This window comes from Crocodylus porosus, unplaced genomic scaffold, assembly GCF_001723895.1.
Source record: "Crocodylus porosus isolate Cpor-Errol unplaced genomic scaffold, CroPor_comp1, whole genome shotgun sequence".
Classification (NCBI taxonomy): domain Eukaryota; kingdom Metazoa; phylum Chordata; order Crocodylia; family Crocodylidae; genus Crocodylus; species Crocodylus porosus.
In genome coordinates, this window is record NW_017728950.1 from 10,162,108 (window position 1) to 10,187,429 (window position 25,322).

Sequence of the window (25,322 nt, forward strand, 5' to 3'; positions counted from 1 at the left end):
AGCAAGTGCAGAAGCATTTGTAAAAATTCTCGGTAAATCTGACCGAAAAAACCCCTTAAGACAGCAAAATTATAGAACCAGATTGTATATTACATAACTGTCTGTGACATTGTAGAGCAGTGTACTATAGCAGCCAAGTCTTTAGCCGTAAATAACACACAATTTATTTGTGTCGTTAGCCGTTATGCAAAAATAACGTTCTTAATGTCACAATTTTTTTTTATCTTTTCTTCCTCAGTTTTTAAAATTAATCATCATACATTAGTGCATTCAAGTTGTATTTCTGAACCCAGAAATGCTAAAGTTAAAATCTGGCATTTCAAGATCAAGTATGCTAAAATACCTATACCAACATCAGTGGGAATTAATGAGGGACTTGAGCGCTCTTCCTAGGCAGGGAGGCTTTCTGGCCAGAACCTCAGTTATTATATTGTATTTAATATATTCATTTAACATCTTCAGAGAAAATTAAAGAACACATTAGCTCCAGGTAATAGGTGCGATTCTCTCACCCTTCCTTTAGGGTAAAGAAATCAGAATTTGAGTCTCATTTTTTAAAAGAATAATTGCTTGCTTAATAAATTAAGTTTGAAAAGATAACATCTGTGCAGTATAAAATTGTTTACATTACTTGAATGTGGGCCCAAATTTCTTCTTTTCATACACAAGTAAAATGAAAGAATGATACAATAAATAGTATCTTATCTTAATTTAAACCTACACATAAGACACTTATCTTAATTTAAATTACACACTAAACTTCATACTTAACTGTTGGTCAATTAGAAAGTGCAATTAAAGACCATATTAAGCACTTTGTGCTGCGACTCTAAGGCCACGTCCAGGTGAGGACGGATGTGCGGGATGTGGCATCGCAGACCCATCTGTACTACCACACCACACATTCAGGTGTTCCCCGCCCTGCAGCCCAGGTTTCTTTTTGACCCTTGCAGATCTTGGGGTCAAAAAAAAAAAACATGCCAAAAAAAAGCCAAGTGGTGCACATGGCAGCAGCATGCACTGCCTAAAACCAGAACCTGGCTGGCCAAAGTCATGCTCCAACTGCTGGCCAGACTTCCTGTCACTGCTGCAGCCCCGGGAGACCCCCAGGGCCCCAGGTAAAGCACCCTCCGCTACCCTACCCAGGGTACCCTGCCATGTGCCAGAGCGTGCATGGCACGGTCATTCTCTGGGGATACATAGTCAGGCTAGGTACTGGTGACTATCACCCTTTTAATTCTACAGTTAAATGGTTACAGCACTCAGGATGCAAGACACCATGGTTCAGTTCCCCCTTAGCCTGAGGGGACTCAAACTCACATTACTTATCTCTTAGGACCATGCACTAAGCACCATGTTAGAGATACTTTGAACAGGAAGGAGGAAGTGAGGAGAGAGATGGGGAGAAGTACTCTTAGCCCTTCCTCTGGAAGCCATTCTACTTTCCACGTAATAATTAAATACGAAGTGGCCAGATACACAGACTGAGCATCTCTAAACAGCCTGGTGGTTAGGACACTCATTTAGGTTCCAGTCCCTGCACTGCTAAAATATCTTTATTTTACTAGAGCAGAAACGTGAATGTAGGTGTAGGACCTTCTTCCAGGTGAGTGACTTAATCACTAAACTATTCTCTCATTCATTCCCAGTTAATTTTATTTATTCTCATTTTCTATCACTCCTGTTCTCTCTTTTTCTGGTCCAATGTATACATAATTATTCAAAATAAAGTTCAGGATTTTAACAGGAAATACTGAGTGCCACCTTCTCTTACAGCTCTATCCTTAGGCACTCTCTGGGAAGAGAAACATTCAGTCACCTTTGATGAGTGCTTTAACCACTAGTTAAGCACACTAACCACTCTATTAGCTCCCTAGTCTTTAAAATAAAGGAGTAGTCCCCTCCTTTTGAAATGTACCCAGTTCCAGGAAAACGTTCAATACTGCAGAAAAGATGTCTCCCTGAAACCAGAGGAAAGCAGTAATGCCATGGAGAGGGATGGAATTTAAGACAACCCCTGTCCTTGTCATTTCCTATATGCTACCTTAAAAGGTCTCTGCTCAGTGTGCTGGTTTTTGTGGATCCAAGTCTTAGACACAAATATACACAACAGGAAAATACAAATGAAGAAAGAAGCTTTACCTTTTTATTGAAAATGTAAAAATCATGTGAATCATGTACAATATTTTCTCATAAGGAAAATTTAGCTGTTTCATAATGTTTCACAAAAGTGCAAAACATTTTATTTTTTATAAAGACTTTTTTCATAAAAGTAAAACTAAAGCACTATCACAAGGCTATCTTCTAAGTCCACAGAAAAGTGAAAATGTTTAACAGATTAACTTATACATAAGTGTCAGGAGCAAGGACACTTCTATTTATAAAAATGCGAAAGGACACGCAAGGCATAGAGGGGCATGGGTCTTTTGTTTAAAAACACTTAAAATCAAGTGACATGTTAAAACAGTACAGACGTGTTTTCATAGGATGGTACAAGTTCTAGAATTGTGTTTTTCTATCCTACCTCAAACAGTGCAACAGTGATTCAGTGTAAATCTCTACAGTGTTTCATTGATTCGATACTTGTGTTCAAGTATGTGTTCATGAGCATGATCAAAATCCCTACTTTGCTATTTGATTTGTTTTTGTTTCTAGTAGGTTATAAGTTACAGTAGATTCTCTCCTACAGTATGATTCCTAAATCAAAGAGGAACTGATTTCACAATACATTCTGTAATAGCCTGTTCAATAATGTTAGCTTAGTCACCTTAACATCTGTTGCAAAATACACAAGATCATTCTGACTCTGTATGCCAAAAATGATAATAAAATAAAATAAAAATGGGCTTTATTTCCATATACAGCAAAACTATTCAGCTAAATTAAAATAAATTCAAGATAACATGATGGCTTTTTGGCAACAGAGAGATGACCTTACTGAAAATAAACTTTTAAAATACACTAATGATTTATTTTTTTAAAAATTCTGATAAATGTATCCAAAATTGTTCATATAAAATTAATTATGAAAACCTTAGAGGATAAAAGAAGAAGGATGTCTAACCAAAACAATAAAGGATGTCTGGCAGGCAAAATAAATTAATTTGATTAAATTATATGTAATCTGATAATATTTGGTCTGAAGAAGCGTGCTGGAGTGTGAATGTGTATGTTTATGTGTGTGTGTATGTGTGTTTATAAATAAGTATACAAGAGCTGAAAGCCAGCCAGCCTGCCAGAGGTCAACTCTTTTGTTGCATTTTTTGCGCGTAAAAGTCCCTGCATGTCTCACAGCAACGTTGATACCACCTCATGTCCTGACAGAGGTTCTTCTCTCGTATTACCCTGCAGTAGACTGGCCACTGGTCTCCAAGGCACTTGAATGTTAAAGCAGCTGTGAAACAACATAAGAAAGACATACACACAGCTATGTGTTATTAAATTTGTTCAGTAAATAACCAGGTAGAAAAGACAGAATTGTTGAAGCTATGTTACACTCTGGTTCAAACTTGTTGAAACTGGTAGGTTTAATTGCTCCCCTCCATTTAGATACCAGTAAGAGGTAGATAAGCCCATGTTTCTACCAAGAACAAGGGCAAATGCAAGACTGCTTCTATTGTAACTAGAAACACATCAAAGCTATATGATATCATAATTAATTCCACTCCTCCCTCCTCACTAGAATATCCAGCAAGACCCTGAATTTTGGCTAGCCACTCAGATGAAAAAGGGACCATTCTATATTGTCTCAGTAGACCCCTGTCAAAATGGCACAGCATCTACCATAAGGGCATTTATGAGCAAAGTTTTAAAAATAGTCAAGCTTAAATGAAGCAAATAGAAAATGAAAATTATGTAGACAATGAAAACTGCAAGAAAATAGTTTTTTTATTCCAGCATTAGGACAATGTGTTATTTCAGACCTGATCATATTTTATTTACTGCAGTTTCTTCCTTTCTGGCCAGGACCACTGAAACCTTATTTATTTATTAGATTTATATCCCACTCTGAGAGGCTCAGAGCAGCTTCCAATAAACAAACAGTGCACAGACAGGATTACTCAAACACCCAAAAACCTGGGAAGTCCAACAACCCTGTGCCTATAACCACCACCTCCCTGTCCACATTCATGCAAGCAAACCCTTCTGCCAGTCCCAACCATGGTTTCCCACCACCACTCATGTTACTCCCACCATCCCATTACAGGGGTGATCCCCCCACCTTTCCTCAACATCCCCTCCTAGCCTTTACATGTCTCCTACAAAGGGGCTGTGACTGTCCCCCCCCCTCCAAAAAACGCACCTAATTCCACCCCCTCTTCCCAAACACAACCCTCAACTCCAAAAAACCCCTACCTAAAATGTAACCATCCTTGCTTCAGCTGTAGGGCACTGCCAAAAGGTGCATCTCTGTGCACCCTTTAGTGTTGTATTATGGCATTGCCTGCCTAGGGAGGTCCATTAAAATCAGGCTGCTAAAATTATTCCTGGGTCATTGCATTCCATCATCAAATTTTCTGTCACTCAACTGGTTCTTTCCCCTCTACCACATGAACACAAACTTCTCTCTCCTTTTTCACAATTCTTCCAAGCTGCCCTATAGCTCATCATGACTGACCTTCACTCTGCCAATATGCTGGACAGTCAGCTTCTAGCTTCATATTTTCTTCATCACCACCACTGATGTATGAGAAAAATGCTGTCTGTAATATGTCACCCACCCTCCACTCCAAAAAAAAATCTATCACATTCTTTGAAAGATTCCTCTTTAAGACTTACCATTACCTTGATGCCAAGGGACATAGATAGTAAGTTGCGTTATTGCTTACTATGCAGAACAGGGTAATTCAAGCTATTGTCATCTACCTCCCCTCTGGTCCATCCATGTGTTTGTCCACTTGTCCTACCCCCCCATGCATTTTTACAGTACTTAACACACAACACCTTGATTCCAGCAGTTTGGAACCACTAGACACTATATATATTTATACAGACACTTTGATTTATATGTCTGTCTGTCTGTCATGTCTAGAGGCCACAAACTGAGATATATATTTGTATGTGTGTGTGTGTGAATTAATCTGATCTAATGTTATATGTTCCAATGTTATACACATAATTAAATGTAAAAATAACATTAAAATACAACAAAAGCTGAGAGTGGGCCATTGAAAACATTGTTAAAAAACCCATCATAAATTGCATATCCTTTGAGGTGACAAGGTCAGTCTCAGTTAAGAGCTATGCAGCTCTCCTTCCATTAAAATAGAAAAAAAGGTGAGATTACTTCAAAAATAGAAACTAGAACAGATTTCAAAAGTTGTTTTTGACAGGTATCAATATTGCCTAATAAAAATATGCCTGGAGTCTTAAATGCAAATCTACCCAAGGGGCCTTTATGGCCCACCCACTCCATACATTACATTTTTGCCATGATTAACTTGTTAATTGTGGTATAAACAACAAGGATGCTACATATACACTCAATTTAAGAGTCTATAAAATGGCAAACTAGCTATAACATTGTTTCATATATAATGTAGAACAGCAGTTGGAAATGATTTTGGCTAGTGCCAAAAACACCAAACTCCACCCACACCTTCACTTGTTGTGTCAGAGGCAGGGGAGCCATGAGGGGCCCAATTCTCATTGCTGGTGGCTGCACAAGCATCTCCAGGTGGACAGCAGAGGACAGGCCAGGGTTGCACTGCCCCAGCCCCTCCCCCGCTGTGCGCTGCCACCACAGAGCCAGTGCTGGAGTGCCAGAGCCTGGTGCAGCCTGCCCTGAGCTCAGACCAGCTGTGGCAGGCAGCTGGGAGGGTGCAAACAGCTGTGTCAAGCTCTACAGCCACAGCACTAGCTCTGTGGCTGTTCGCATAACTTTGGGCACACAGCTGGGAAGTGGCCTGGGCCAACACAACCCTGGCCCCTTCCCTGCTGGCTGCCCCAAGGTGTGTGTCCAGCTGCTACTTCCATGAAGCCAGGGCTGCAATCTGTTTGCAGCCTCCAAGCTGCCTGCCACAGCCAGCTCAGGCTCTGGATAACAGCAGGAAGTAGCAGGCAGGCCACAAAACAGCTGCGCCAGGTTTTGCAACCCCAGCACTGGGCTTCATGTGTGCCTCGTGACACATGGTGGGGGAGGGGCTGGGGTTGTGCTGTCCCGGCCCCAACCTGGCTGTGCAACCAGAGGCATGTGTGTAGCCACCACAGCCACAGAGCCAGTGGTGGGGCTGTGGAGCCCAGTGCAGCTGTTTGCAGCCTCCCAGCTGCAGACAACAAACAGGCTCTGGGCAGCTGCTGCCTACCATGGAGCCTGGGCTGCTTGCAGCAGAGCTTGCAGCCTCCCAGCCACCTGCTGCAAGCAGCCCAGGCTCTGTGGTCAGCGGCAGCTTCCCAGAGCTCGGGCTGGCTATAGCGTGCTGAGGAAAATGGCCTTGTATGTCATGCTCTGGCACACATACTGGGGGTTGTCAATGCCTGATGTAGAACAGCTTTATGATTGGTTTGTATGTCACCTTGAATTGAATGTGTGGCCAGCTGACAATCAGCTGATTGTTAAGTTTGGCTGGAGACTGCACCAGAATCTAGAACCAGCCCCAGGGTGGTCCCCAGCCCAAGATAACAATCAGCTGATTGTTGGCCTCAGTCCTGGCCCTACGGACACCTGGCTTTCAACTTGCTGGTGCAGGGGGAACTTCAGGCTCCCCCTGCACTGGCAAGTAGGTTGTGAATTGGATTTGATCCTTGATTCGAAAATAGTACCTCCTGCCATTTAAGCGTGGCAGGACAGGAAATGTGATTGTTGGCACTGGGAATCAGATTCCACGGTACATGTAAATGAACATCTGCCAGTGGTCTTAGACATGCTTCTGGTAAGATATGCCCTAAATAATATTGAGTAAAACTGACTGTGAGATTACAAGCATCAAGACAACATATTCTAATCCACATGAACAACATAGCCTTGTGGGGTCTAATACTCATTTTCTGGTCCTTTAAATTAAGTTAACACATTTTAATCAACTGGAAGTGCCTGTATGTATTTATCTACATACAACTTTGTAGCCTGTATGAAGATGCCTCTACTTAACTAAACTGAGAATGGCTATGATGGGAGGATGGTGCCCTGCTTCTGATTGTGATCATTTGGGCACTTGTGAACAAAGAAAGATAAAATATGAAGGACATCTTTGTCCCTCTGAAATAGCAGATGAGAAGGACTGTAAGATACAGCTGCCATCTGATCCAGCAGGCTGAAACAATGGTCACAGCACAAAATGCTTTAAAGGTTAAAAACATCAAAGAGGAAGGCCCTGGGTTGGCTCAAAGGGAGGATTATACACAGAGCCCAAAACATTAGACTTGCTTTCTGTGCAGGAATAATCTGTTTGACAGGAGGGTTTATCCTAACAAGAGCTTTGAAAAATCATCTGGAAAGGGTATACTGGGTGATAGCAAACTTTTGAATATACCCCCAATCATGCTCAAGGATCAGACTGACATTTTAAGGACCTGATGGAGAGACTATCATCAAAACTCCAGTAGTATTTTAAAATTGGTCATATTAACAGCTCTGTCTTTATGGCCATTGTTGAATTCCTTCCAGATTTTCTAACAGGAAACAGGTGAAGGAACTTTGGGATTTTAAAAAGGGTCTCAATGACATGACTAAAACCCCTTTATGTCAGTAACTGAACCTCTCACATCTTAGGCTTTCAGTAATAGGGGCTAGTGATTTGGCCTAAAGACTGATGGAAGGAATTATCTGCAGTAAACTCCTTGAACCATATGCTTCTTGATCCTGCAAAAACCGTGAGAAATGCTTTTGGAAAACTTTGCAAAAAGACTTCCGAGATTTTTGTAAGTTTAGGAAACTGCGTGTTGCAATCTGTTCAAAATACATTTCTTACACCAATCTAACAGCATCTCTGCCTGCATGTTTAGCAGCACTTTTAGAACACCTATACATGCATCAGACATTAATGATTCAAGATTCCTAAAATCACTCTGAAGGGTCCTCAAAGTTATGCATGGGGAAACCGAGGTAAAGAGATGTTAAAATTCAACTGCCTGAATAAATATTATTAACAGCAATACATTTATTATAACTGTCTTGACTGAGTAAGGTTTTAGGAGAGCTGAGGACAGAATCAAAATCACTCGAGCCCCTGCCCTATGCTATTAGTCACAGACCATCATTCACCTTCACAGGAGAAGACAGAAAAGGTAACTACTGCATCATTATAGTTTCATAGATTTTCTGGGTCAGAGGGGACCTCAGCAGACCATAGAGTCCAATCCCCTAACCTGGGCAGGAAAAAGTGCTGGGGTCAGATGACCCAGCCAGGTGTTTGTCCAGTCTCTTTTTATTTAGGGGTAGTTATTTTGGCTGCTTACCTAACCTCGGTGATGTGATGGTGTTTACATTAATTTTCTCATTGCAGGGTTGAAGATGACAGGGTCTGTATGCTGCAGGCTTTTCTGAGGAGAAACATTCATTGCCATGCCTTCCTGTGATCTTGTGCATGCACTGGATTACTCGAGACTGCATTCCTTTGCCACAGGTAACCGAGCACTACAACAGAAGGAAGAAAGGCATATATTAGAATTCTGGGTTTGCCCATGAAAATTAGGGTGAATTCCTGAGCCCCATTAAAGTTCATGGCTGTGTTGTTACTGACACCAGTGGGCTGGGATTTTATGACAGATTAATTAACGAAAACCATGATAAAAATAATTTAAAAACCCCCCTAAAAACGTGGTAACGGTTAAGACCCAAGGGAAATTGCTTCAATCCTGTACGGTGCCCCTACCCTTGCCCCCAATTAATTATGATACCTCTTCAGGATTGGGCACTGGTGCCAACTGCCTTTTATTTTCCAGGTGACTCATCTGACAGCACCAGTGGTAAAAGGAAGCCCCTAAGCAACAATGGCTGATTTCCCGCTCCAGTTTCTGAATATGTACTCATAATACATAATAATGGGGTTGGGTGGAGTAACAGTAGAAGCTCAGAGAGACTGAAGAAGAAAGGCCATGGTGGGTGAAGAACCAGCTGTACTCCCAAACCCTCTGTACAAGTGCTTCACCAAGCAGAATATCTGCCAGTTCTTTTAAAGTCTGTCTTCTGGTGTCATGCTTTCTTCAAGTATCAATCAGCTTGACATGCCTCTTTTGAGCTCCTATAACATGACAAGTGCATCAATAGGCTTTTTCTTCACTCTTACTCTCCAAGCATGGAGTTTTTGGAACAAGGGGAAAAAAGGGGATGGCAAAATCAAGAAAGGGAAATAAATGGAGGAAGAAAAGGACCTGTGGGAAGAAGGTGAGATCTGATGGAGAGGAAAAAGGGAGTGGTCAGTGGAAGTTGTGCCAACAAAACAGGATCACGTGGAAAATCCTTCCTTCATGCTGAGAAAGGAAACTTCAGTCTCACTTAATATAAATGTATTCAAGGTAGAAGCTGCCACTTTGATAAAATTGCTGTTCATTCATCCAGTAATCTGAGTGACAAATTTTAGGCCCTAATGATGACCAAGCAGGGACTGAATATACAGAGCACAAATTACACAAAAAGAAAAGCTGGTTGCTTGTTCCCACTGAGCTGTCCCCTAAATCACTTAAAAAACTACCCCAGATAGTTTTCAGTCAGGTATTCTTACACATAATGGTTTGTAACCATTAAGATCCAAAGTCTGATTGCTTCTTTTCAGCAGAATGCTAACCATATCAAGTAAGACTCTTGGGGCTGGCACAGTCCTAAGGCTGGTGGACTGTAGAAACATTCATTTGCCACCCATGAGCATAGTCAATTGAAAGATAATATAACAGTGACAGTATATAAGGGGGAAGTTACTTGTTACACTTAAACCATACTGACTCTAGGGAGTGTTAAGCCATGTTAAAATTAGAATGTGCTGCAAGCAGTCGCACATTAATGCCTGCAGAGCTCTGGCTGGCCACTAGAGGACTGTTGAACAGGGGCATGGCTCTATTCCTCTAGTCCTGCTGTGGGTGGAAGGGGGACGAGGGATGAGGTTGCGAGAGGTGTGAGATTCTGGGGGACTATAAATTGCTTGTTTTATCTTTGTGGAGCAGACTGAAGTTATCCTAATAGGAGCTAGGTAGTACTGCCCAGAGTTAACCCTGGAGCAACTCTGGGACATTCAGAGGGTACTTACTGTGAGTTAATGAGCTTTAACATCTAAACACTCATGCTTTAAGTGCATTTAGTACAATCTAAGTGCAACATGTAACTTTACCCTCAGTGTGGACCAGTTCTACTCAGAGCAGCAGTACGCGTGCCAGATAGGGATAGGGATAGAGTTACTATCCAAGTATTTATTTATATTTCAGAGGAGGTGCATAGAAAACATTTCTGCATTTAGACTAAAGATAGCTAAATAGTTTCTATGTGCAATCTTATTTCAGTGGTACAATGCACACAAGTATTGTGCATCACATATCAACATATACATGAGCATTAACTGTACAGACCCCAAATCACCCATGTAAAAAAGGTGAGTGGTGTCACATAGCCTTTTACAGTACAGTATTTCAGTGTAAAGTACGATTGTGAAATAAAAACCTGGAAAATAAACCAAGGCAGTGCCTTACAAATGCATATGAAATCTAATTTGCATATGAAATTTAATTTGAACTGATGAAACCCACTTGCTGACTTGACACATGTTGAATCTCTTGAGGTATATGTACGCTATTTATTCAGTCACATATATGCCATTGCTTTAATTGTAATTTCATTGCAAAATAATGACATATTGCCATTTTTTCCTACTCTGCTAGTAATCTTGACTCTAATCCTTTATTTCATCTGCTTTCTTACAGTTATATTTTTATTACATGTTGGAAAGTCTTACAACTGAAAAATACTTTCAATGTGATTTTAATCTCCTGTACACAGATGGACTAGAAAATTGTGTATTTATGCAGTCACATGGCACATACTACACTTTTATTCAAAGAAATCTTAGCGTTTGCCTATGCCACTGCTGCAGCTCTCTCAGGAGTTCTGCTCTCAAGCACGCTCTGCACATCCCCTCCTGTTCTGCATGTCCCAAATCTGGAAATGAGGGAATGAAGCTATTTACAGGCTTCCCTCATTGCTGCTCTAAAATATGCCAGGCACAGATCTCAAGAACAGCAGTAGAATGGCTTCACTGCCTCATTTCTGGGCTGGGAGCTTGTGGCATGGAAGCAGTTAGGCAGCATTTGAGACATTCCTATGAGTACTCTTAAAGGAGTATTGGGAAATTTAATTTCTTAAACACCCATATAAATCTATCCTTAGAGTGCCTTATTTAACATGCATTACAACCCAGAACTGGAGATAAATTCAAACCAAACCCTGGATGCAACTACTCCAAAGTCTGGGAGAGTGTGGAACTCAAACACTAACAGTGACAACATCCCCTTAGTATTCACCAGTTATTCCACTTGTTTCTTCCAAGGTTTTCAGTCTTATCCTGATTGAGTTTGCAAGCATGGGCCCATAAACAAATTACTGTGAGGTAAGGGAAAATGGGGCTTCACAGGGTATCAGCTGCAAGGTAACCGTCCATGTTAACACTCTGGTGAATAAATGCGAACCCACGTAATCTTATTTTACTGAGGGGTTGCCATGAAGGTGCAGAATCTGACATGCTGTAAATCTTCACCCTTCTTTACTTACCTTGTAGTAACGTGTTTGAGTGCCCATGACTTCACATAGCTAAGGCTCTCCCACACCAACTTCTTATATTTTTCTATACTTCTTATATTTTCCATTTACATATTAAATCATATTACTTTGCAGTTACACAGTGTTTTCTACCCAAGGAAACCAATGTGCCTGATAAACAATTAATTATAATTTTACAATAGCCTTTTTGGGGGAAAAAAATTCCATATTACTATCCCACTTTTGCATGGGGAAATTGAGGGTGTTATGTCTTATGTTTTGTCAGGGTTGATGGTAAGAGGTTAGATTATGGATTTGTATAGGATGATTTGTATAGGAATGATCTTGCCTCAGGCAGGGAGTTGTACTAGAGGACATATGTGTGACCAGCTGACAAGCTGGCAGTCCCATCCAGCCCTATTTCTCTATGATTTCTATAAGACATACAGATAATAAAAGTGACTTGCCAATGGAGATTGTGGAAGGTTTGTGGAAAAGCAAGGAAAAAAGATTTTCTGATTGCCCTAAGTTTTAGTCCTAAAACCATTCTTCCCTTATCTTGCCACTGTTGTGTTGATTTTTAACTCCATATTTATTTTTATTTTGTATGACTTTGAAGTGATATTAAGCAGTAAAAAGTGATTCTGCAATCCTGGCACGGTGGGGTTCTGTGTCTACTTGTTTTCAGTGACTTCTACATCCAAGCTGATATGTTTACAATTTAAAAGATGATTTTTCACATTACTCATACTGTAAACTCAGTCTGAGACCTGGTGATCAAGCTGTACCTAGTTCACACATCATCACCAGTAATAACAATTCTGCATTCAGAATTCATTTAACAATTCTGCTGATGATTTGTAAGCCAGAAAATAATTCAAGGTCACTTTCCCATTCTTGTCTTCTCCCTGCTGCTTTATAAGTATAAAATGTATTTCTGTCAGCACAACTTGTATGCAGAGTGGATTCATAAAGGTTTAAAGTGCAATTTTTAGACTGTCAATTTTTATGATCAGCAACTAAAAGCCAAGTAGTCTAATAAACTGTCTCAATTATACATAGCCCTAAGTCATTTCAACAAATGGAGAAAAGCACAAAACTGGATGGCATTAAAAATAAACCACAACTATTCAAGTCCACTAATATGTGGTCTAAAAGCCAGATTCTTAGCTTGCTCCAGTCACTGCTCTTTACACACCTGATCCTTCCCTGCTTCTTGGCCAGCTGAATCCATGGAATCGCAGAGGTGTAACAAGTAGGGTCTGTGCCCTAGGTAGCAGCAATGGCAGGGGCTGGCTAGCTGCAGTAACTGCCATTTTTGGACTCCCTTCTAACTAGGTGCCTGGAACTGGTACCCTGCTTTCTCACTGCCACTACTCCTAATGCTACTGTGGAGTCTTAGGATTATGGTGAAAACAGACACTCTCGCTTTTCCCTTCCTTTGGTAGCTCTTAAAGGTGGCAGAGAGCCTAGAAGCACAGACAGAAGTTACAATTTTTGCCTAATCTGGCCCCAGAAAGCACGCTATGGATGTGACCAAACAGAAGTGTGCGGCTGCAGACCACTTTAAAAGGGCCTGAACCTGCAAAAATCTGAACTCTCATTGCATAAGGATTCAAATGGACAAGCTGCAAAATGGAGCGGCTTCAGTAACTTCTGTCTGTGGACTTCCCAGCCCATCACTGTTTTCAGAATGGGAGGGGGGAAAGGGAATGGAGGGAGTTTGGTTTAGGGCTTTTTCAGCCGGCACTGGAGGGTAGGGTGGTGGGGGTGGGGGAGTCCATTACACCCACCCTCCAGCACGGGATGGGGAACCCCAAGAACCAGCTCCTTCTTCTCCTGTCCCCCCCTCCCATTCTCAAAACAGTGACAGGGTGGGAGGGGCATTGCTATAGAGACTGGGCTGCAGGCTCGCAGCAAGCAGCTGGAATCCTGAACTCCCGGACCCAACAGAGTACTCCTGCTTTGCTCAGGGCATTGTTGCAACTCACAGCACTTCCTGCAAAGTGCTGAGTTGCAATGGGGAGGTGCTCTTCTGTCTGTGCCCTAGGTGGTGCTCTGGTGTTGCCAAAGGACCCTCATTGCTGGCAGAGCAGTGGCAAGCAGATTGAGATATAAGATCCATCTTTCAGTTTTGCCACATATAGTGCTGCATAGGGACCTGAATATTCACTTGCATACTTTAATTTGTGTGGCAAAACTTCTCCCAAAACCATTTCTAAGACTTATTTGTTCTCATTAAAAATATTCAAATCAGTGCCTGTTCCATCCATTATATGTAAATTTTAGGCAGCAATTCCTCCTCCCACAGTGGATTATAACTGCATAGTAACTTCCTATGTTTTAAAAAATAAAATTATCTTCAAGTTACATCACATTATCGCTTTCCACTTATGGTACCTCTTCCATGCTAATGTTATGCAATGATTTAATCAGACACGATTCTAGTTAAATCAAAATAATGATTTACCTAAAATACATGACTCCAACCTACTTCCTTAGTAAAATGTGGAGATTCAGCAGGTTTTCTTAGTAAAGCCTAATTTAATTCAATCTATTCATTTAATCACTGAGGATACACGAATACTCTCTTACACTTTTTTCTCCGAAAGAATGTCACTCTTGTACACACGGTCCTTCTTTTTGTGGTGTTTTAGTTATTTCTTACTTCTGACTGTTCAGATGACCTACATTTTGAGGCCATGTAGCTGATTAGCAAAAATTCCCGTAGGACAACTGTGTTTGTAGGTTTAGACTAAATGTTCTAATATGCAGCCAGAGTTTTTTATGTGGCTGTTAATCTGTGCATTTTGGACATAGTCCTAAAGGTACTGTAAAACCGTTCAAGCAGCAAGTCATGTAAAACACTCCTGTTAAAGGCTCTATAAGAAAACAAATCTAGATATAGTTAACAGCTATTTTTAAAATGTCATTTGCATAAAATCTAAACACCCTATATATGTATACTGGCCTACTTTTGAACTTTTTTTGAACATACTTTTAGGGACAGAAATCTAGGTGTTAAATATAACAATCCTTACACTTGGCATACAAAACAATTACCCAAGATTCCTTCTTTCTGTTCCCTGCCAAAGATATATATTTTGGAGAGAATACATATTCCCATGGCCAACAGCTGAAGAAGGTGCTGTAATGCCTTAGTTGTTTCCAGCTGGCCTCAGTAAGAAGTAGGAATTCCTAAATTAAGGAAAAAATTGTCACTGGCAGACAGTAACGGTCAAAATGTGTCTCTCCGCCAAGACAATAGGCAATCATTACAGAGCCTGATACAATCTACAATGAGAAGCGCCAGTCTGTGACAATGTTAACATAATCAACTTGGCCCGTTTATCTTCAAGAAGAAATGAATCACTCAAGAAAGAGTTTTAAGTCTTAAGTAGCATTCAAAGTGGAGAGAGATGTTCTCATAAGGAAACTCAATGATGAGTTCTACTGGAAATTATTAGTGGAGCATTCCTAATCATTTATGTATAGGTTTGACAGTTCCAGTATTCAAGCAGTTTCAACCTTTTAATAAAGTGAGTGTGAAACAAGCACACAGAGGAATAAAAAATTAGTAGCACTGTGCATATCTGGTGAAAAGTTTTCAAAGTTTTTGTTTAATTTGCACCTTTTAATGTAGTTTGATTTTGAAGGCAGGTATTACATGATACATTGTACTTGTTCTTATAACTATTTTAAATAGTCTTAAGCCATGCTAGTATTGCTTATCAACTTTTATGCAGTTATTTATGTCCCAAGCTGTATTTACTTTCTTTGTAGAGGCACTCACGTATAGTACACTTAATCATAAGGAAAAGGGAATAACGGAACCAAACATAACAGAGTCTGTGTTCCCTCATGCATCATTTACAGGAAGGTCTCTCTGCCTCTCTCATTTCTGACACACCCAACACCTCAGAAACTAGATGCCAAATACAAAATTCAGAACTTGTGTTATGCTCAGTTGAGAAAGCCCTGTTGGTCTCTTCTAGGGTAGCCACTTTTACTTCTCCCTTATATCTTTTCTTTCTTCCATTGTCTTTCTTTGACTGTTTTTCTTCTTCATTCTGAACTTTCATTAGTATCTGAAAATGGCTGTAAAAGTGTCTTTTGTCTGAAAAGCTGAATTTGGGCTCAGTTGTATCTTTGTCAGGTTATTCTGTAGATGAGGAACTTTCTATCCCTGCCTTTTAAGTCTGAACCTAGGTTCTGTCAGTGGTGACATTCTCAAGGGGAACTGAAAGATAAAAATTTGGCATACAAAATACATAAAGTTCTTACCCAATCATTTCTTTCTACAGAAGTCCTGAGGCCCATAGGAAGGAAAGAAGGAACATCAGTGACAGATTCTCCCATTCCTGGGTCCCAAAGGAGCCTAAAAGACTCATCAGATGGGGCAAAAAGGTGGTAAGCTGCATCACTCTGAAGTCAGGCAGAAGGTAGGGCAGGGTGGCAGCTTAAGCTAAGTGAAGATATTCAGGGAGGTTAGATCACATTTAAAATATCCACTTGATCTAAGGTAAGTTGGGATGGTGGGACTGGAGTGGGGGTTGGAGGGGCAAGCAGGATCTGTGGAGGGTGTACATAGGGTGATGTGGGCAGATGGGATCAGCAGGAAGGATCAGGGGAGCAGGTGCAATCTGCAGAAGCAACTGGAGGCATGTAGGGTCTGTGGGGGACTGGTGGGATCTGAGAGGGTTTAGTGGGATTAGGGGGGCTCACAGGGTCCATGGGAGGGGACCAGGACTATTTTTACCTCTACCTTCCCCCCAGCAACCTACATACCCCATCCCTCCTGCCCATTCACCTAGTAATATTTACTTGCTTGGCTCCCAGCAGTGCAAACACTGATAAAAGCAGTACCAGGAGTAGCTAGTGGGATGTGGGGTTTGGTGGATTGTGGGGGGAGGGGTGGCGAGTGGCTGGGGGCCTAGAAATAACCTGGGAGGCAGGGAGGAAAATCCCAGCCCTGGGGCTGGGGCCAGTGGCTGGGTTTTCCCAATTTTAGGGCTGTGCAGGTAACTGTACAGAAGTTCAATGCCCCAATTTAAACTAGATCAATTAAGTCTGATACTACATTAATCCAGGTCTATTTGAGATTTGGTTCTGCCATTTTTAGACCAGTCTGTGTATGCAGAACTTCTGTACTGTTACGGGTTTAGACTGATTTCCAAACACTGACACCAGGTCTGACTGTAAGATGGGTGAAGTAAGTTAAATTGGCTGGCTATTTTTAACCCGATCTAAACTCCCCCTAACCCTCTTGAATGTCTGCACCTAGCTTTAAAGACTAACTGGTTCAGAGAGGTTTATGAAATTTGCAGGATGAAAAGCATCTAAGGTGCTGCCCTGCTCTATATTTTGCCAGGTAAACAAAACAGTCCTAAGATCTGTGGCAAACCATGGACTTGAAACAGAATCATCCTCACATAAAACCAAGCATGTCCCAAAAGCTTATTTGGGCAGCAACACAAGGAACAGGTGACAGACAGTGGTTGTGGGGAAGTGAAGCAGAAGAGCCCTGCCACCTTTTTAGCCCTAGACTAGTAGTTAGGATGTTTAAGCCCCCTTCACCCCAGAGGTTTGAAACTGCATCTTTTACTTCCTAGCAAAGTACTCTAAACCTCTCTTTTCAAACCTGGCATCACTGCACCTTACATTTCAGCTGCTTACAGACATGAGAAAACAAAAAAACCCAGAACTTTATTTCCAGCTTAGCGTGCCCCTGAACATGCCCAGAAGAGGCATCACATTAGTTTGACTCGGCTCACCCAAAATCCGCATCGATCACATACTTTAGCAGGACATTTTGGTGCTTCGATCTAATAGCTAACTGAATCAGCTTTAGATCAAAGCACCAAAAAGCCCCGCTGAAGCACCTGATCTATACAGATGCTGGGGAGTTGAGTCATAATAAAGTGCTTCCTCTTCTGGTAAAGATCTTTTTTGTTTTGTTTTGTTTTTTCATGTCTATCAGCACCCTTAGGCTAGGGACAGATATTCAAAAAGCCAGAGCCTAAATTGATTCAATCTTTGCAGGTTAGTCTAACCTAGCTAGGCTAAATCAGTTTTGTAACTGGACAGACATCCCAGAAATGCAGGTACATGCCTGTAGTGGCTCAGGCTAGAAGTCAGGGGGTGCTAGAGCAGCCCTACTTTCCTTCCACAGCATGGACCTCAGAAGGCCATGGCCAGGCTCTGGCAGGACACTGTGATTAGCCCACCAGGGAACTGATAACAACGTTTATCACCCAATTAAAAAAAGAACAGAGGGGCATTACCAACTATTTGTTGATTCTGCCTGTTGATTCAGCATGGAGGGTAGCCAGCATGTAGTTGGCTAGCTAATACACAGACACCTCCTCAGCAAGGCATGGCTGGGGGGGGAGGGAATTCCTGCCTAGCAGGGAGTGGTGAGGGGGAGCTACAGCCAGGGAGCAGAGGGGAGGGGCCAGCCCTGCTACTGGAGCAGATAGCCCTGCCCAGCCCAGAGAGCATGCCGGGATGCTGAGGGTGTCTGGTTTATCTTAAACCAGGAAAGGGTCTGGATATTGCATAAACTGGCTTGAGCCAAATCAGTTAAGTCTGATACTATATTCAACCAAGTTTTTCTCAAACTGGTTTATGTGCACTGAGCATCTGTTCTGTTACAGGTTTAAAACAGTTTCTGATTACTTAAACTGGTTTATTAGTAATGTCTGTCCCCAACCTTAATGTTCATGGGATAAAATGGATAAATGGTACTGGGAAATTTCCTGCCCCACTGGGAGCAGGGACGAGGTCAGAATCTGGTATCTCCTCCTTCGTCTATTTTGCTCAGCCACACAGTCAAATGGGTTGCCAACTGGCTGGAGGGCCACACCCAGAGAGTGGATGGGTCATTTTCGACTTGGAGGGATGTGGGCAGTGGGGTTCCGCAGGGCTCAGTCCTCAGGCCCGCACTGTTCAACATCATCATCAGTGACTTGGATGAGGGGGTAATTAGCACCCTGTTCAAATTTGCTGATGACACTAAGATGTTGGGGGGATGTGGGCACGCTAGAAGGAAGGAATAGGCTGCAATCAGACTTAGACAAGTTACAGGGGTGGGCGGATGAGAACAGGATGGGATTCAACACCAACAAGTGCAAGGTGAGGCACCTGGGGAGGAAGAACCAGCAGCATACCTACAGGCTGGGAAACTCCCTTCTCATCAGTGCCAAGGCAGAAAAGGACCTAGGAGTCATCACTGATGCCACAATGAACATGGGCTGACAATGTGGGGATGCAGTCAGGAAGGCCAACCATCCACAGATGCATCTCGAGCAGGTCCAAGGAAGAGATCCTCCCCCTCTATGCGACACTGGTCTGGTTGCAGTTGGAGTACTGCGTCCAGTTCTGGGTGCCGCACTTCAGGAGGGATGTGAACAGTATGGAGAGGGTCCAAAGGAGGACCACCCGCATGATCAGGGGGCAGCACGGCAGACCCTCCGAGAAGAGGCTATGGGACCTGAACCTGTTCAGCCTTCACAAGAGAAGGCTGAGGGGGGATCTAGTGGCAGTTTACAAACTAGTCAGGGGGCATCAGCAGGCACTGGGAGACTCCCTGTTCGTCTGAGTACTCCCAGGAGTGACTAGAAACAATAGACACAAGCTAGCGCAGGGTAGATTCAGGCTAGACATTAGGAGGCGGCTAGGATCTGGAACCAATTTCCAAAAGAAGTGGTGCCAGCTCCTACCCTCGGGGTTTTTAAAAGAAGGCTAGATGAACACCTGGCCGGGGTCATTTGACCCAGTACCCTTTCCTGCCACGGCAGGGGGTCACACGTTATGATCTGCTCAGGTCCCTTCTGACTGTACTAACTATGAAACTATGAAACAACCTCTGACTTAAACACCTCTTCCTGGCCCCATATATCTGCCTGCCCTGTGGACCAATTATAAGAGGGCTAGAAAGGGGTCTGGATAATGCTGGCTTGACCTATGGTCTGATGGTTATAGCACTGTTGAGATGCATGTTCAAAGCTCTCTGGATTAGGGGGACTACAACCTGAGTCTTCCACTGCCTCAGCACATTCCCTCACAATTACAATACTGGGCTAAAAGGTAGAAGGCCTTCCTCTTTCATTTTACTTCTGGCATAAACACATACAGGGCAATTCTATTTCATCCCGGGGGGAAACAGACACTGTAATTTTACTTGTTATTTTTTCTGGGGCTTAAACCTTATATAGACCTACAGACTGAGAGGTAACAGACTAAAACCATTAAAAAGATTTTTTTTGTTCCAACAGGCTACTTGATTTTTGTGTGAAAGTCAATCTGTTGGCATTGAGGTGTTTTGAGGGGAGAAAGCTTTGGGACACTCATTTCTTCTGTGTCTTTTTTTTCAATAACAGAATACAAGTAACTCCAAGAGAAGTCAATTGTATTTTTACAATGTGTGTGCTAGCTTAATTACTGTTTGCATGTATTTCTATAAGTCTAATGGTGGTAAATGTTTGCCTTCAAACTACTCTATTAATTTAAAAATGCTTTAGCCAATGAAAACAGGCTCCCAGAAAATTGTTAGCAGTCATATGAGAAAATCATTATGAAAGATGCATCTCATATCTGTTTATGGATTTATACTGAGTGACATGCTCAGAAATGATATTAGTGGAAATTAGTGTCTGTAATATAATATGTATACTATTACATTAAAAAGTCATCATGCATGGTAAATGAGGTGACAACTGACAAATGAAATGAATTAAGTATAGCGAGTTAATGGGGATAGAAACTTACTGCATAACAGCTGTCCCATAGTAACTGCCTATGAATCTGCTCTTATCCCATGACAAGTGGAAGGTAACCTGGGCAAATTAGACCTGTTTCATGGAACTGTTAGCTGATCCAGGTTAGTTTTCATTTACTTCAGGTTAGAAGTAGACACATAAATACTTAGCACAGAGTAGCTGGTCACCTGTAAGTCCCCATCTCCATTTAATTTACTATATTTTCTTGGCTTCTTTATTTTTTGAGTTACCATAGTGCTCTCTGCCATGGCACCTTTGATACCTCTGCAACTACAACAACAGTAGAAGCTTTCTAGTAGTAATATTGTGTATTAAGCTAACAGAAATAGACCATAGTCTGAAAACACAATTGGTTTTGAATAATCAAGGTATTCATGAGAAAACAAATGGGCAAACAAACAATACATAAACTCTAAAATTCTCAGACTATATGGTCTGAACCAATATTTCTAATTCTCAGGATCATTTGGAGAATTGTCCCTTTAAAAATATAACGGTTCTTAGATACTGCCTTCATACTGACCTATAAGACCTTTTATATAAAAATGCAAATTCTTCTGCACAAAAGTACAATTAGAGGAAAATGGTGTTTTGAATGAAAAGACAATTCAGAGAGCCCATCAGGAGCATAAACAAAGTAGCTCCAGAGCTGCCAACACAGGATGCCTGGGTAAAGTGCCAAATGTTAGAGAGTACCACAAGTTTAAGAACCCAATCAATCATTCTGTTTAGTTTATGTGATAGTCACCTTAAAAGAGCCCCCTTTCCAAAACATCCAGCATATTATATAATTTCTGAAAAAAACGTTTAAAGTGTGTTGAGAAAAAAGAAAAGAATGCTTTGTTTCAGATAAAATTCAATGTATGCCTTTAAATAGCACTGTGACATATAGCTCCTTCTGTTTCTTTCAATAATAAGTAAATCAGGCTGTTTGGTTCTAACGGTTGCTCTGTTTCCATTCACTGTATTTAAATACAAGGGATAACTGTGATCTAAATTGATAGCAGGTATCTAAGCCAAATGGAGTCAAAAGATTTTTTTTTAAACTGACAGTTATGAGGGAACTTAGCCTTAAGAACTTTTTTGGCAGAAATACTGTGAATCTCACATGAGAGACATTTCTCCTCAAAGAAACCAATGTTAAAACAGCTTGAGTCACCACTGCTTATGAAGCACAAAAAAAAGCCATAAATATTTCATATTAACGAAACAAGATTCATACTGGTTAACATAATTTTCTCCTCACATATTTAAACACACCCATTGTAAGTACATAGATTTTTAAAAAATTATTTTAACTGCTACATTATTAGAAAAAGCATGTCAAAATGTAGAATTTTCTTACTGAACTGAGAGAGAGCATGGAAATATGACTGTTATGGGGTAATATCTCGGAGCCAAAAGGCAGACCATGTAAATCTACCAGAGTAGCTGCAAATCTAAATTTACCAAATGATCACATTTTTGGTGAACTCATTTGCATTTCAATATTATTGAAAACATTTGGGGTGAAATTAGAGAAATAAACTAGTGCAGATCCTACATAAATCTATGAACAATATCCTTCTGTGTCAGAGAAGCAAAGATCAAGTAAAAAAATCTTTCTTCTAATATCTAGAAATACCACCATACTATAATTTATTAAAATTAACAATTTAATGACAAATGGTTACCCTGATTCTGCTTTACTTTTAAAATTTACTACAATAATAGGTAATATAGCTCTCAAATGAAGTAGCCCTTGGAAAAAGATTTGCAAAAAATAATGGTAACATAAGATTTTCAAACATCTAACAATAATAGTGTCTAATATGAGGTTTAGAAACAGTGGTGAAACATAAGGTGAGATCATGTTTTATGTGGACTAAAAACTGAATACAACAGACATCATAATATATGCCCTGTATTTTTACTGAAAAAATTAATAATGTGATTTATAGAAATGAGCAATTAAACCAGTGCTATGTACTTATGAATGTACAAAAGAGTAGATGTAGTAGAAATGATCTAATAATATGAAATACTCAAAGTCACTGAAGACCAGAAGTGATGAAGACAAATTTTAAAAGAGTTTCTATCAGGCAGATAATTGAGTTGTGTGTTTACAAACCCTACAATTACAGATATTATAGAAAACATTTGGAAAGATGGGTGACATTCATATACAGAAGTCAAGTACAAAATAATGCATGCTGGATTGAATAATTTAATTTCCATGTCTATATTGATAAGTTGTAAATTAGCTGTCACCTCCCAGGGAAAAATCTAGGCACCGCTGTGGATAGCTTAATGAAGTCATCTGTTCAATGTGCATCAAGATCCATGAATGAACAAGATGACAGCATACAAAACAGAGGAATTAACACGCAGAATAAAAGGTGCTTTCATGACTCTACAGGAAAAAATAAAATATATCAGGTGTGAATAGAAAGAAAAAAAAATAGGAATAATTGTAAGAATCATTTTTGGGATAAAACAAAGGAGGGAACCTAGATTCTATTATTTTAAAGGCAGGCATCTGACAATGATTCTAAACTGTGAAATCCTATATGGGTGGCACAGGGTACAAGAAGATAGGCATTCACTTGTGAGGAGCTAAGCACTTTAATAAATAAATTCATTTTTGAAACGGGATGCTGATAAATTCAGAAAAGTTATGGAGGTCAGCTCATAGAGTAAATTGGATCACAAAGAACTTAATTTAGACAGACTAGCCATGATACAGAAAAGCTCTTGATGGAAGGTAGTTGATCTGTAGTGATCACGCTATAAGGAAGATAAGTTTCAGGCTATAAATTAAAACTGCCCATGACTAAGCTATCTGATACTTGTTTAAGTTTGATTTTGTAACAGAAAATGTATGCAAGTTCTTTCCTTCCTTAAGAATACCCACTCTTATCTCAAATACTGTTGGAATATGGAATATAAATTATACAACTGTATTATTATAGATAGCATTTCAAACATGAAATATGCTTAATTCTGAAATATACTTTTTCTGATGGCAAAATATAGGCTCCTTTGAAAACTTTGAAATTTGCGAATTGAATTTGAAGAAAACAGTCGTATCACTAAGATCACTAGCTAAACTAGTTTACCGAGTCTAATATACCACTAAACTATCTCATTCCAAAATTCTGAAAATTCAATAAATAACCAGGTGGGATACGTTTACTGAAGACAGAAGGACAATTATATTTCTCATCATTGTCAGTTACAAAATTAGGACCATTTAACCATATGCTATACTATATGCAATCTATTAGATTTCAGATAAACTGGCTTAGATCATATCATGATAAATTTCCTAAATTCACCCCCAGTAATGAAGGGGTTTCTGCTGTTTCTCCTTCACTGGAAATAAAGCGGTATGTTGATTATACAGGCATTTCTACTTAGATCAGTAAGCCAGAAACCAATCATTCCTGTCAATGTCAATTTTAAGGAGTGACAAACTGTAGTAAGGAAAATGGAAGCCAGACTTCTTCATTGCTTAACGTTTCGGGCTCTAGTTAGAACACAGGATATGGTGATAACAGACTGAAGGGACAGTCTACAAAATTTGTAAAAGCGCCTACGATTCAAAATTGCTAACTGTATAATTATAATAATCTAGGTCTGAGATATATATAGATATCTATATCTATATAGATATATAGATCTATCTATAGCTATCTATATCTATATCTATATATGAGAAACAGTTTAAAATCTTTTAACTGTTTAATTTTAAATTATTATTCCATTTTAGCAGCATTCATGATTATCTCTTTTTCCTAGAGGTAAGTAAAAACTACCAAGACCAAGTACCTTTAGAAGTCTAAAGGCCACCGATTGGGTAATTTTACTCACATGGCATCAGCTACCATCTTTTTGCTTATAATTTGCAAATCTGTATTGACTACTGATTGGTCTTCCTATTAATTATATCATCTTGTCTTCCTGACATCATCTCTTTAAAGTAGTCAAATTATAGTTGCTAAAAACAGCTTTTTGACATATTGGGCATGTCTACACATGCACATTTAACATGCATTAGCTCTATTTAAAGTGCATTAAAAGCTCTACATGTGTGCACCCTTAATGCACCTTAAAAATGGCAATCTAAGGTTATTTGAGCCTAAATTTAATACCTGAATAAAGCAGGTATCAAATTTATGCACGAATAGCTAGATTGCATTAGTGAACATGTAGATTCGCTAATGTGCATTAATGTGGTGTGTTTCCATTAATTTGGGACTAACTTTAGTCCCAAGTCAGTCCACACACCCATGTTAATGCACATTAGTGCGTGCATGTGTAGACATGTGCCTAAATTGCCTTAATGCGCAGTAGGCCAATGTGCATTAAGTTTAGGAGTGCATAAAAGCCCATTATGACTATATCACCCCTTCTTCACTCACCTTCTGTTCAGTTAGCTCAAGTTCACGAATCCCATTCTGGCTTTCACAAATCTGCCCTTTCTTCTTTTATGCCTTTAATTTTTTTGTGCATTGCTCCTGCTCAGCTGCTTCCTGACAATGTTTGTTTTGACTATTCACTTGCCCATTTTCCCCAAAGTTATCTTTACAATTTCTTTGATGCTGCCCTTATGCATGGAATACTCTATCCAACCCATAAATATGGCTGCTAACCTCTCCTCACAACCCATACATAGGAAGCTTAGAAGAAATAATGAGTTCATTGTCTGTTGGATGTACTTGAAATATTTGTATCTAATTTTATCAAACCGCATGACATCTGTATTCCAATATAAGGGTATACATTTGATGGCATCCCTATTCTCCACTCTTGGTATCTGACTTATCTTATATTGCAAGTTCCCTGGGGCACAGCTGTTACCTCCTTTGTAACTCTACAGT

The 25,322-nt window shown here is 40.3% G+C and overlaps 1 protein-coding gene across 2 annotated transcripts in view; it reads right to left on the bottom strand.

The window, feature by feature from the left end:
• Positions 1 to 2,118: 2,118 nt before the first annotated feature.
• Positions 2,119 to 25,322, bottom strand: part of ADAMTS19 (ADAM metallopeptidase with thrombospondin type 1 motif 19) — a 258,326-nt gene continuing 235,122 nt past the window's right edge. Inside the window, exons 22-23 of one of the 2 annotated variants that reach the window (XM_019555261.1) lie at positions 8,398 to 8,575; positions 2,119 to 3,394 (exon numbers count right to left, since the gene is read on the bottom strand). In XM_019555261.1, the coding sequence (XP_019410806.1) occupies positions 3,243 to 3,394; positions 8,398 to 8,575 (330 nt within the window). In that variant the 3' untranslated portion in view covers positions 2,119 to 3,242. Of the gene's footprint in view, positions 3,395 to 4,191; positions 4,728 to 8,397; positions 8,576 to 25,322 lie in introns of those variants that run through there. The other variant, XM_019555262.1, reaches the window with a different exon arrangement.